This window comes from Thunnus maccoyii, chromosome 6, assembly GCF_910596095.1.
Source record: "Thunnus maccoyii chromosome 6, fThuMac1.1, whole genome shotgun sequence".
Classification (NCBI taxonomy): Eukaryota; Metazoa; Chordata; class Actinopteri; order Scombriformes; family Scombridae; genus Thunnus; species Thunnus maccoyii.
In genome coordinates, this window is record NC_056538.1 from 27472544 (window position 1) to 27484951 (window position 12408).

The 12408-nt window shown below is 38.0% G+C and overlaps 1 protein-coding gene across 4 annotated transcripts in view; it reads right to left on the bottom strand.

Moving 5' to 3' along the window:
- Positions 1 to 12408, bottom strand: part of LOC121898900 (rho GTPase-activating protein 42) — a 63056-nt gene that overhangs the window by 37308 nt on the left and 13340 nt on the right. For all 4 annotated transcript variants that reach the window (XM_042414412.1, XM_042414411.1, XM_042414414.1 and 1 more), the window contains exons 2-3: positions 8589 to 8684; positions 5583 to 5644 (exon numbers count right to left, since the gene is read on the bottom strand). In XM_042414412.1, coding sequence (XP_042270346.1) covers positions 5583 to 5644; positions 8589 to 8684 — 158 coding nt within the window. The remainder of the gene's footprint in view (positions 1 to 5582; positions 5645 to 8588; positions 8685 to 12408) is intronic.

Consider the following 12408-nt stretch of genomic DNA (forward strand, 5'->3'; position numbering starts at 1 on the left):
TACATTCAGGACACAGTACAGGATGTCTCAGGCACGTTTTGAACAGATACTGCATTTCATCTGATTAACTTCAGCTCAGCTCAAAATCGTAGTCTCCCGATCTAGTCTGGCATTTAGGGAAAATTGTGAAATTGTAGTGGAAATTGTAGTGTATACTGATAGCCTGGCATGTTTTGAACTGCACTAGTATATATTACATTTACAATTTGGAATATATAAAGCTACAACTGAATATAAAAAGCTACACCTGATTTGTTTGTTCCTCTTCAATTAGAAAAAAAAGCAACAACAAAAACAGGAAAATACAATCTGTTTTCCACCACAGCCATAAAAGGCTTCCTCTCAGGGGGATACGATCATCACTCCAAAGCCACAACATGAGGGCACTGCCCTTCCACTCCTAAATGCCATCCATGTTCAGCAGTGCTGAACCTTCTCAAACCATGCAGAACTTGAACCACTTTCACTCTTTTTATGCTGCTGAAAGGGTTATCAGCAGGGGAATTATAGCAGAAATGTTTTTAAAAAGATAGAATTTGGGAAGTCTTCCCTTAGAATAACAGACTTTGGGTTGTTGGTAAGCCAATCACAAAGTACACAAGCAAAAAAATTTCAAGCTTGGCCTCCCACCAAGCCAACAGACAATAAAACACTTCATGCTTGACAAGGCCTGCAGGAATTGGACTACTGGTAAAAGTCTAGCCCATGCAGCAGATGCACCTTAGATACACAGTATGCTAGTTAACATTCTACAGAAGACAGGGGGCTCGTTTTAAGACACACAGGTTTCCTCTCCATCTGCTTTGAAATGTCTGGGTTTCAGTGACTCTTATCAGTCTGTGTCTTTCTATTTTTAGTCACCAGATTCAGTCCAGATGTGAAATGGGAGAAAGGGGGGATGGGGGGATGGGGGGGAATCTGGGTTTAATTTCAGCAACTACTGCTATTGGGTTTACACCCACTCAGTGTGAGTGTGACAAGTTTCTTTTTACGAATGTCTGTATGACTGCCACATCTGTGTGCTGTTATCTATTAGCAGTAACACACCTTGCAAATAGAAAAACCATCTGGTGGTGATTGTGGTTAAAGTACAGCACAGAATCTCAAGTATTAAATTTCGCAATATTTTATGATTTGAGGATAATATATTTCTCTTGTTAAGAGAGATTTCATATATATTTGGTGTACATGTGTAGTTGAAATGCGCTAATTGAGTTCTGGAGATCAACTGCTTTCAAATTACACAAAGATCAGAACGAAAACCTTCCGAGTCATTTGCACTTTCCTGCCATTTCCACCGAGCCAGATGCACACACCATGACAGCGTTGATCTGGAAAACATTTAAGGAATTTCCTCTCTGTGCTCTCTCGTGTGACAGTGAATGGTTTATGATAAAAAAAAAACAGGGTGCTCAGTGCAAAGTGCGTTGACAGATAAGATTTTTGTCGTTCGAAAAGTGACACTGGTCAATATTTGAATCAATGATGGACAGCTGAGAATGCATGTTTGGCACTGCTCTCCCTGACAGTCATGTGTCTCATCTCTGCATTGTAGTTTGTATTCTGTCTTTCCCAATGTTGTATCATTGTGGCTCATTCTGATATATATATACTGTCAATAAGAAAATCAGGTAAAATCTGAACGTCACTGTAGAACTAACGCTACTATTCACTTTCAAATGAAATATGTTCTTATGACAGACAGTAAAGAAACAATATGAGTCTCTCTGTAATAGTTTATTTGTTGTTTCTCTATCATTTGTCTTGGCTTTGTTGAGCTCGACTGCATCTTTATCAAATTAATGAATACAGTGCGGAAATGGTTTGCTGTTACTGAATTACATGCAAGTCAATGATGCATTGTAAAAAAAAAAAAAACAGTAAATGGGAGAGAGAGTTTTGGAAATTGGCACATGCAAATGTGCTTGGCATAAATCATAGCCTGTTTCATGAAAAAACAGCTTCAACATGAGGACAGTATATACAGCAGGTATTATTATTAATGTCACAATTTTATATCTCAAAGTGAGGTGACTCATTACAAGTTTACAGCTCATTTACTGGAGCAGCAAAGGTATAAAGTTCAGTTCAAAGTAAGCACCACCTCTTTATGATCTTCTTGAAAAACTATATAACAAAGTAAATTTCCATATTATGGGGATTAAAGAAATACTACGTTTACATATGACATCAGTTACATTGCTGGCACTCATATCCTGAGATTTGAATACATGCAAATGGAGAATAAGCTTCACTTCCCCAATATTACAATGAACAGTCAGCTCAAAGTGCAAAGATCAGAGACATTCTCGCATATTCCTGTGATGTGGTGAGACTGAAGACTGCAAGGTGAATAGAAAAGAGATGATGCAAAGAGGATGCTTTTCAAGCAAGTAGAGAGGCACATATGAAAGTGGGAGTGTGTGTGTGTGTGTGTGTGTGCTATGAATAGTTTTTTACTTATTAAATCTATCACAGCTGAATGAAGTACTCCATCTTATAGCCGCTGTGACTACTCATAGCTGCTTTGATTTATTAAGTTTACTTCAATTACTTTGCAAAGTCCTACTTCTGAGCTGCGGTGTCATTTAATTTCTGTTATCCAGTTCAGCCGCGTCTCCGCTTGTCATCTTGATTTGTTTTTGTTTCTTTTCGCCCTTTGAAATTTGATGCTTTTTTTAAAAATAAACCTGCAAACACCTGCATTAATATGTATTTCTCTTCTTTCAGCGTTTCTATCATTTCTGCATACAAATGCGGTAAACACATCAAACTGTAAAACAGTGTTCCCTCTTTGTGCTTCCCATCCAGATGCCTGACCTCAAAATATGTACTGTATGCATTCTCTTTGCAACATACACTCCAAAAAAATGTCTGTTTTAGCTGCCATGTAACTCAATATGCCAAAATATGCCTTGATCATCCTTGACAGCCATCAAATGACCACCACTACAACAGGAAGACAGAGTCACAACCACATGCCAGAGCTTAATTTGAAACACCAGGGACAGTGAGAGCCGACCAGCCCCCTGTCACACTGAGTTTACTGGCGAGTATGTCACACACTGTCTTTGCATCCAAAAGGATTCTGATAAATGTGTTGTAATCCACAACTTTCTAATAGAAATGTGTGTCCCTTTGCTACTGTCTCTCTCTGACCTTTTGCTAACAGAAAATAAACTGGGGATTCGTATCCATATGATAACTTGCAGTGTTTGCTGTATTTTCATGCTGCAGGCTAAGCACACAAAGACCAGGATCAACTAAAGGTTAGTGCAAATGTAGCTGTATGCGCTCACGAATTCCGACAAACTGAATTCTGTAAGATACAGAAAAGGATGACTGCACTTGCTGCACTGCATTATTGATTGATTAGGAATCACAAAAAGATGAGATTATAAAATTACTACTTCAATTAAAAGCAAATGTCTTTTTCTTCCAGATATTAGCCAGATAGGAGTGGCTAATATCTGACAGGGGTGTTACAGGTAATGCATCATATACAGCAATTAAATAATTTACAGGAATCAGAGGTCACAACCTAGTATATGGCTGGACCGTGTATGTAGAACTGCTTTAAACCCCCTGAGGATGTAACACTCGGCCGACCAGTGGTGTAACTTCATCACTCAGTCAGTCAGTCGGATATAGACTTTTGCAATTATAGGGCTGACCTGCTGCAGTCCAGCCAAAAATAACCACTCTACAGGCTATATGAATTTATGAACGGCAGCTTTATGCCTGTCAAATTGATTAGGATGACACAATATTCCATAAAGCTACATGGCCTGCTCAGAGGTGACCCACATCTTCAAAGGGCAAACCTTTCTATCATAAAATTTAGCCGCGCTTTGAATGTCAGTCGGAAAAAGGCTCACATTGAGACATCACATAAATTTCAGCCTTTATATGCAATCTCTATAGGACGAGTCTGTGTTTTAGCAGCTACTGCAGTAAGGTCTTGTCTACACACTGTATAGTCAAGTAGATGTCCAGTATAGCTGCTTTAGTGGCTTAATAACATTATTCTCATATCGTAGAATTACCTTTTAACTTCAGAGTTGTAGTCCTAAAAGTCCCACCAGGGCTCCCAGTTTAAGGTGATATTCCAAACAAAATCTGTTTCAGTAACACACACTCGTAGACTGAAAAAAAAACAACTTTGTAATCTGCTCTTTCACAGATAACGGAGTCCTAATAAAAATGTCTCAGGTAGTTACACACCTGTCAATGCAAACCTGCAGCTGATCTCATTTGCATAACAGACTTAAATCGGATGCACAACTGAAGTCTGTGAACTGAGGTAATTCCTACCCTCAGGCACCTTTCACCACCACCCCTCTATAATGTCTACTTTTACAAGTCAATCCCAAAGTTCAGTTTTTTTTTTCTGCACAAACAGAGCAACATAGTGATAAAGCTGAGGATGTTTTACTTTTTTCAGCACGCTAAGATAGTCAAAAAGAAATGCAAAAGTTTTCTTTTTTGAAATTTTATCAATAAATTACAAGGCATTCCATGGTTTTCTGCACTATATATATTCTGTACTTGTCTTTCTCTTTCAGTTCCTCCTATGACTTAAGGCTATGTGAGGCTAGAAACATACAGATTTAATCCTTTGCACCAGCACAAATGAATACAAATATGACAGCACCAATTTTTTATTAAATGTGTTATCCTTAGAAAAGTGTTAAAACCAGTTAAGCAGATGCTCTTACTGACTTTTGTTTTAGAAATTTACAAAATGGTCTTTTTTTTTCTGCATGTCATTGCATGGGGGGAAGGCTCCAATTCTGCAACATTCTTACACTGGGTGGGACATTCACCCCGACCCCCCCACCTCCATTGCCCTTGCCCTTTACGTCATGCCTGGTTTGTCTGCAGACATTCAGCATATTTGGAGGCTTGTTTGCCGACCTTTACACAGAGCCATAGCTGCCACTTTTTGTGCAACATGAAAAAAAAAAGGTTTCAAGGTCTAAAAATGATCTGAGCTCAATAATCCATCACATAAAAAGACGATGAAGCATTTTCATATTATTAGATATTGTATATTAAATTATGTTCTGTTTATTGTCAATCATCTGACACTTTGATTGCTAGCAGGAACAGTTTATAGACCAGGTTATAATTATAATTACATATTTTTGTTAATTACACCTGAATAACCATTAGCATTCTAATTCATAGCATCACCCCACTGCACCCTCACCCACATTATGTGATGGTTGTTGGTTGTTTTCTTGGTTGGCTACTATTAAATACAAAGACAAAAGTGGATTTGAAAGCAAACAAATGTTATCTAATTTAATGAGAGCATTAAAAAAGATTGGAGATATGTAAACTATAGACATGCAAAGACAGCAAATAGTCTATGCATGATGTTTTGGATTGTGATTTCAATGTCTTTTTTAAATCAAGTTACAAATAGTGTCTCGAGGGACACAATAGAACTAACCTCAAGTAACACTTTCTTTCGCAATATGTGAGCAGTTAAACATAGTTTTCCCCTTTTTATTATTGCATTTTTCTATTTGTGAAATAAAAAAAAAAACAACAAATATTCAAAACTGCATTCTTACCAAGCGCCTTCTTTCCTCTTCAACAGTATTCAACAGCTCGGAGAACTCTTTGAATGACTGGGCTGAAATATAAAGAAAGATAACGTATACAACACCATGTTAAAAGTGAAATACTGTATGTTTGGTCAATAAATGCATCAACATGTATGGCACATCATGCACATTATGGTCACCATTGAGCAAGTACACTGTTACATTCACAGTAGCACTGTCGTTAAACATCAGATGTTCCTGGCACCCCACGAGCACTGTAGCATGGCGCTAAAATGTTTATTTGCAGTGGAGCTTCAGAGCTTTCACTGCAGCATATTTTAGAACCTAATAAAATCATGCAGCTGTCCAATTTAAAACCAAGACTAGCAGTAAAAAACAATACTTCAATTGAATGGAACCTACTGATTGCTTTGCTTTATTTTCTTCCCCTGCTACGCTTTACAATATACTGTCACAATGTAGGAGAGACTGATGTGGTAGAGATATGTTCCTGCCATCTGGGCTATACCTCAGTAGCTTATATTACATTTTGCAGGGCCAGATGAATTCAGCATATAATACATGGAACCTTATCTGCCAGCGATTGTGCCTTGATAGCTTCACAGCTTCATTAAATAGAAGGCCAGATACAGTGTGGCCTCTGTTGGTCAGCCCCTGTGTCACCCCGTGTTCAGCCATTTAGCAGCGGTCGAGCTGCTCTGCTTGCCAACACAGTAACATCATTATCTGCGGCGACGGCCTGGCATGGGGACCCATGCATCATCTCAGACACTTTGGTCCATTTAAACACCAAAGCTTTTAAAGACCAGGGAGCAATGATTTTGTGCCAGTGATCCTACAGGCGTGCTGGCCTCCTATTAATGCCACTAGCTCCTTTATCAACAGCGCAAACCTCTCAGGGGGTAAAGGGCACAGCTGGAGCCACTGATGGGACAAGATTAGACTCCAAAGAAAGGAAATGGGAGTCAAAGTGAGGTTACAGCTTGCATATCATTTACTGGTAAATGGAGGAAAGACAATAGACCTGATGAATCACTGCATGACATAAAATTCACATCATGAGAGAAACAAATGTGGAAAGATTAGCATATACAAAAACAAAAATGTACCATATATATACTTTTCCTGCATGCTATATGAAGACATTTATATTTTTGATCAATGTTATGGGTTTAAATGTTGGCTTTCCGCTTGATATTTAAGATTTTAGATCTAGATTTACAGCACACCTGACTTGTTCCACCCCAGAAGGCTCTGAACAGTTCTTGGAGACTAAAGGATTGACCTTCTGAGAGAAGGGCATGTAACTTTTCTAAAAATTTAAATTTCTATAGCCACATCAATCTTTTGGCCCCATTGATTCCTAGATAACTGGCGTGGAATGTGAATGTCACTGCAGGAAGTCATAGAGCGAAATCAATAAAAGGTCAGGTGAACCCGTCTGGCAGCACATACAGGATCCCGATGTTATGCAGGGAAGTTGGGAGCATCAAAGTGAACTATACCAATACTGCATCAAGATCATGGCTGGCATTCACGCAAGGGTCTAGCTATGTCAGTCAGAAAGCTCAGTTTCATTGATGACTTGATTGATTTCACCAGGCTGTTTCATTTTTTTCCTCAAATAGTAATCATGGCCTTTTCTCTCTGAGATGGTGAGGGGAACATAGCTGTATCGCTTAGAGTGTGAGCAAATCATTTCATTTTAAAAAGATATTGAGCATTTAAACTCAACACTTACACACAAAATAACATACTTGGTTCAATTATGGAGCCCAGAAATTGTGTGTTGTGTATGCAAAGAATTTAAAATCCCACAGAGTATTACATAGTATTAAAGTATTTTCAATTTCATGATGTTATTTATGCCAATGTTGCATCCACGCTTGATTAAAAACCTCCCAAATGAAATTGTCATTGTCTACATTACACAGTCAATAAACTGCTTCCCAACAGAGGCCCATGGTTTTGTCATCTGAGCCGTTTCTATTGTGCCAGTGGTTTACACAGTGGTACACTGTGGTAAATACAAGGCAGGTACAGCTACATAACAGGTGGGCATCTAAAATATCCATTGTTCAATCTAAGATAAACACCGGTCTTGATTGAAAGCCAGAAAGAGGTGCACTGTCTCAAATTAAAGAATGCTTGATTCTAATGAGGCATATATTTGGGTGTGGGTTTTTCCAATAAGCATAATTGGTTTCCTCAACCCCTGCCTATCATACAGCTGCTGCAGCTTTGTGAGAAAAAATGGGAAAAAGGACTATTCATTATGCATTCAGATGAACATTACAGCCTCATGTAGAGGAGGTCGATATCCAGTCTAGCCCTCACAGATGGACAGTAATTCTGCAGTCTCCAGCTCTACAGAGCGAAGGACTCAAGCTGGGGATAATGAGCAGCCCAAAAAAAAAAAAGAAGAAGAAGAAGAGGCCAGACTGGTAGTCCTGCCCATTAGAGCCAGAGAGGCCCTCTGCACAGCTGCTTTCATATTCCTGTTGGAAGCTCGGGGGTTCGCACCTCCATTAATCTCTGACACTGATCACAATTAGTCCCTTTGATCTCTTATAGGCTTGAAAAGATAGAGGGGAAGCATCATAAACAAATCAATAGCATTAATTATACATGCATCGCAGACAACTTTAAGATCTATACTCAAAGCCAAATCCCATTCCGAGAATTTGTGGAGTGTGCTTAATTTAGTCTGAAAACAGTTCCCAATGTGTCTGAAAAAACCTTTTACTATTCTATTACCTACTTTTCACTGATGTAAAATTGCTCAAATATAATAATATCATATTTTAGCACTCGCTCCTTAACCAGAGAACACTTGCTCTTATGTTGCGTGCAACGAGTGCATCCAATTGTGTTCAAGTACCTCCCAAGACAATTCTAACGGAAATGTCAGAGAAGGCCCCCGATAGAGGTGACAATCCAACTAATTGGGAAGAGCACAGAGGAAGACATGAAAGACTGTTCCCTCCAAACCAAGTGCAAGACTAAACTTACCAATGTTCACCTCATCATCTGTCTCTGCATCACCTATGCATTCAAACTGGAACTCCTGCAGGGACTGGGAGAACTTCTGGACAGCTGCAGAAAGATCTGGAAAATAAGAGAGTCTGAGCATCAGAAATACAGCACTGCACAACTGAATCAGACAGGGAACATGGATAAAATTGTACACATACACAGTAGACAGCAAACTTCTCCTAGCATTATACCCACAGAGAAAACACAAGGTAATTAATCACATTTGCCAGCATACCTGCAGACTTGGAGCATTTCTCACTCTGTGGTACTTTTTGGTATATACATGTAACTCCAGGAGTTCTAGTTTAGTTCACTTTTTGCTGTTGTCACAACTAGCAACAAAATAGTGGAACTAGTTGAACGATCCGGGAGCAGAAGAGCAAAATAATGCACCTTTATGATCTGCTGAATGTCCAATTCCATGCCCACTGACATTCATACAGGAACGATCCTGTGAATGACTCTAATATTTACTTTATCACCTGTCCATTGATCATAATACCCAGATCTGTCCAGAGAAATTAAGCCAAGCTCAGTTGCCTAACCTTCGTGTCAAAAATGATTTATTAAAGATAAAATCCATAGAAAAATTCCACTTTTGGACGCTCTCACACAGTTAGATATAAATCTGTGATGTTTACTGCATTCCAGGAGTTCAGTTGTGATAAAGTGCGGTCCTAATTTTTTCAGAATGACAACCTCCCCAGAACAGGCTTTAGTTTTTTTATACTCAGTAACTTTTAAGTTGAGAAAAAGTGAGTCCTGCATCTTATTCAAAATATTCATTGGTGACTGGTGACGTGGAAAAAAAAAATAGTATCAGATCTCAGAAGTATTTTTCCAAGTGAAAATAATTTACACTTGACAATTCACTGTTAATGACACAAGAGGATCCTGGATAATACACACACACACACACACACACACACACACACACACACACATATATATATATATATATATATATATATATATATATATATATGGAGAGAGAGAGAGAGAGAGAGATAATGATTTTTTTTCCATCAGTTTGATATGCTGAATGGCTCAAAATACTACTATGCTACTGTACCCATGAGCCTCAGCACTAATTTCTTGTAGCAGGCTAAAGGAGACAGATAAAGATTCAAATCAGTCCAAGCATATTCAACTCTTTGACGTGGCAATCAGGAACAAATCACTGCACTACAGCTGCCGAATTGAATCAAAAATGGTCGATAATCTGAAAGTAAATCTATTCAAGCGGTTGAATGTATTTAACAAGTTTTACAAAGCACAGCCTCTCCATTCACCCTGTTATTAGAGCCGCAGGCAGCGGAATTTCAAGCTGTAGCTTTCTGTGTAGCACAAAGCTTGGGAGTTGATTCTCTTGTAAAGTTTTTATGTACACAGTCTTATACCTTCTACTTATGCAATGTGCTAGAATCACCAAGAACCAACTGGCCAATGTTTGTAGTGATGAGTCAATCGGAGTGTTACATGTCCATTCAAGAATTAGAGGCGCTCCGACAGCCTCTCATCTGATACTAAAATTCTTTTATTGCTCAATGTAAAGCCTCCTACTTCACTCTTTTTATAATCCATGAAAAAAAAGACAAACACATCACCAAACAACAGAATGGGCCCAGAAATATAAGCTACCACACCATGACCTGTACTTACAAGTTTACCTTTTCTGGCAGCTGAAAAACCATCATTGTGATAAAAAAACAACAACTTCATGAGCAATAATAGGGCCAACCAGTTTATTAATGTGCTTTTATTTTTTATATATAGTGTGGAGTAGAATATAGTATCAAAAGCTTAAACTCCCCAATTAGGAAACCTCCCATGTCTGCTGAACTGCTCAACAACAGATTGAATAACATGTATAAACTTGACAAAAAATCTCTTTGTATTTTGAGGAAGTAAAAGACTAATCCTTTTCAAATTATCGAGCATATTTGTGTGATGACATTGATCTTAACTTAAGGTTGGGAAATGAGTTCTAACAACTACATGTACAAGACAAAAACATATACTACTCGATTAGAGGGTTAAATAAAACCTCTACGTATCTTAATCATGAGTCATAAATGTATAAAAACATAGACATAGATAGTACTGCATGCTAAAGATCAGGCACATGAGTAGGAAGAGGATCTGACTGTAGTCAAATTCACAAGGAAATCAAATATGTTGGGTGGAAAAGCAATTAAGCAGCTTTTCAATGCAAAGGGCAAAGTAACTGCAATGCTGATCTGCGCATAGTTGACCGAGTGCATGAAGAACTCGTAATTCAATTTTATTTTTTATTATGTAACTGATTTCAATTTGTTTCATACCTCAGTTACACAAAGGTTAGAGTGTGGGTCTGCCGTGTGAGTGTATTCTTACTGAATTGAAAGTAAGCTATGTTTAGAAATACTGAAATGAAGCTTCAGTACATAATGGAAGCTTTTAGCATGTCATAATTCCCCCCCGAATTTATAATTAAAGGCGAAACAAGATGGAGATACTTAAATACTCTGACATTTTAGTTTTTCAGCCCACACAGTTTGAAATGTACACATTTTTCTCATATCCATTGTTGACAATGACTCACTAATTGCTTCTCTCTTTCTTTCTTCTTTCATCGACAGTGATGCCTTTACTTCTCAGAAATCTGAACTTAAAAGAATCTTGCTTGGAAGAAAGAAAAAGGCACACAGCCAGATAATATACAGTACATGCTGTAGAACTTATGTGTTGGTGCGATAGAGGACTCAGTGGTTGCCGTACACTGTATAAAGGTTGTTTTAAAATCATACTTTGCAAGTCTGAGTCATAAAATTTCAGTAACTCAGTTTAAAGGCTTGTAACTGTATCTGAATATATACAGTTACACATGCTATTTATACTGTATGTAATTCATATTCTGGTATCATACATTTAAGTGCCGACACTTAAGCTCTTTAAAAAGGATCCCATAGATAACCTCATTAACTATACAGCAACAACAGAATGGATAGTATAACATGTGACATACTATCAAACTAAATACAGTAATTTCATTGGTGGTATCCAATACATCTCATTCTTTAATAATTAAAAAAGATGATAATTGATAATAACTGAACGTTAGAAGCTGCTGAGACTACTGCTAACTTGTGATTTTCCACTGTTTGCTAGAAATTGTCCATTTGAGGAATGTTTAACAGTCTATAATAGATGTTGTGTTGTAACTTATACAGCTCCTACTGTGAGAATAGTTTATCTAACAGGCAAGTACACACCAGCCTTAAAAGCCCACAAAAATCAATGCTCTCATCTCCACAGGAACATAATTGGTTGGAAAGCTTGATAAAAAAAAAAAAGAATCATGTGATATTTGTCAGTGAGTATATTTTTCTATACCTAACAGCAAGCACTGTTATATCATATTTCAGTATAGTCATCACAGGAACAAAAGCGCAAGATTTTTGCTCAATGAGACCACAGATTGAAAGGCATACAGCACACTATGTGAATGAGTACATCTGACCACTTGTAAATGTTGCTGAAGCTGCCCTCAGCACTACTGAGTGGAACTTTTCCAGAAGATGTATTGTGCCAGTGATGCGCTCCTATCATTCTTGCTTTGACTCTAAAGCTGCTGATTTGAGATCAATACTTAGTTGCAGTTGTCTGGATGGGCTCACGGGGCCATCAATAATGGATGATCTTTTAGCTCTAACATTCAGACAGGCCTAAACCTCAAAAAATAAACCTACGCCTTCCACCCATGCCGTCAATACACCAGAATATTCCAACTAAGGCTGGGTATCAAACCTCAGGT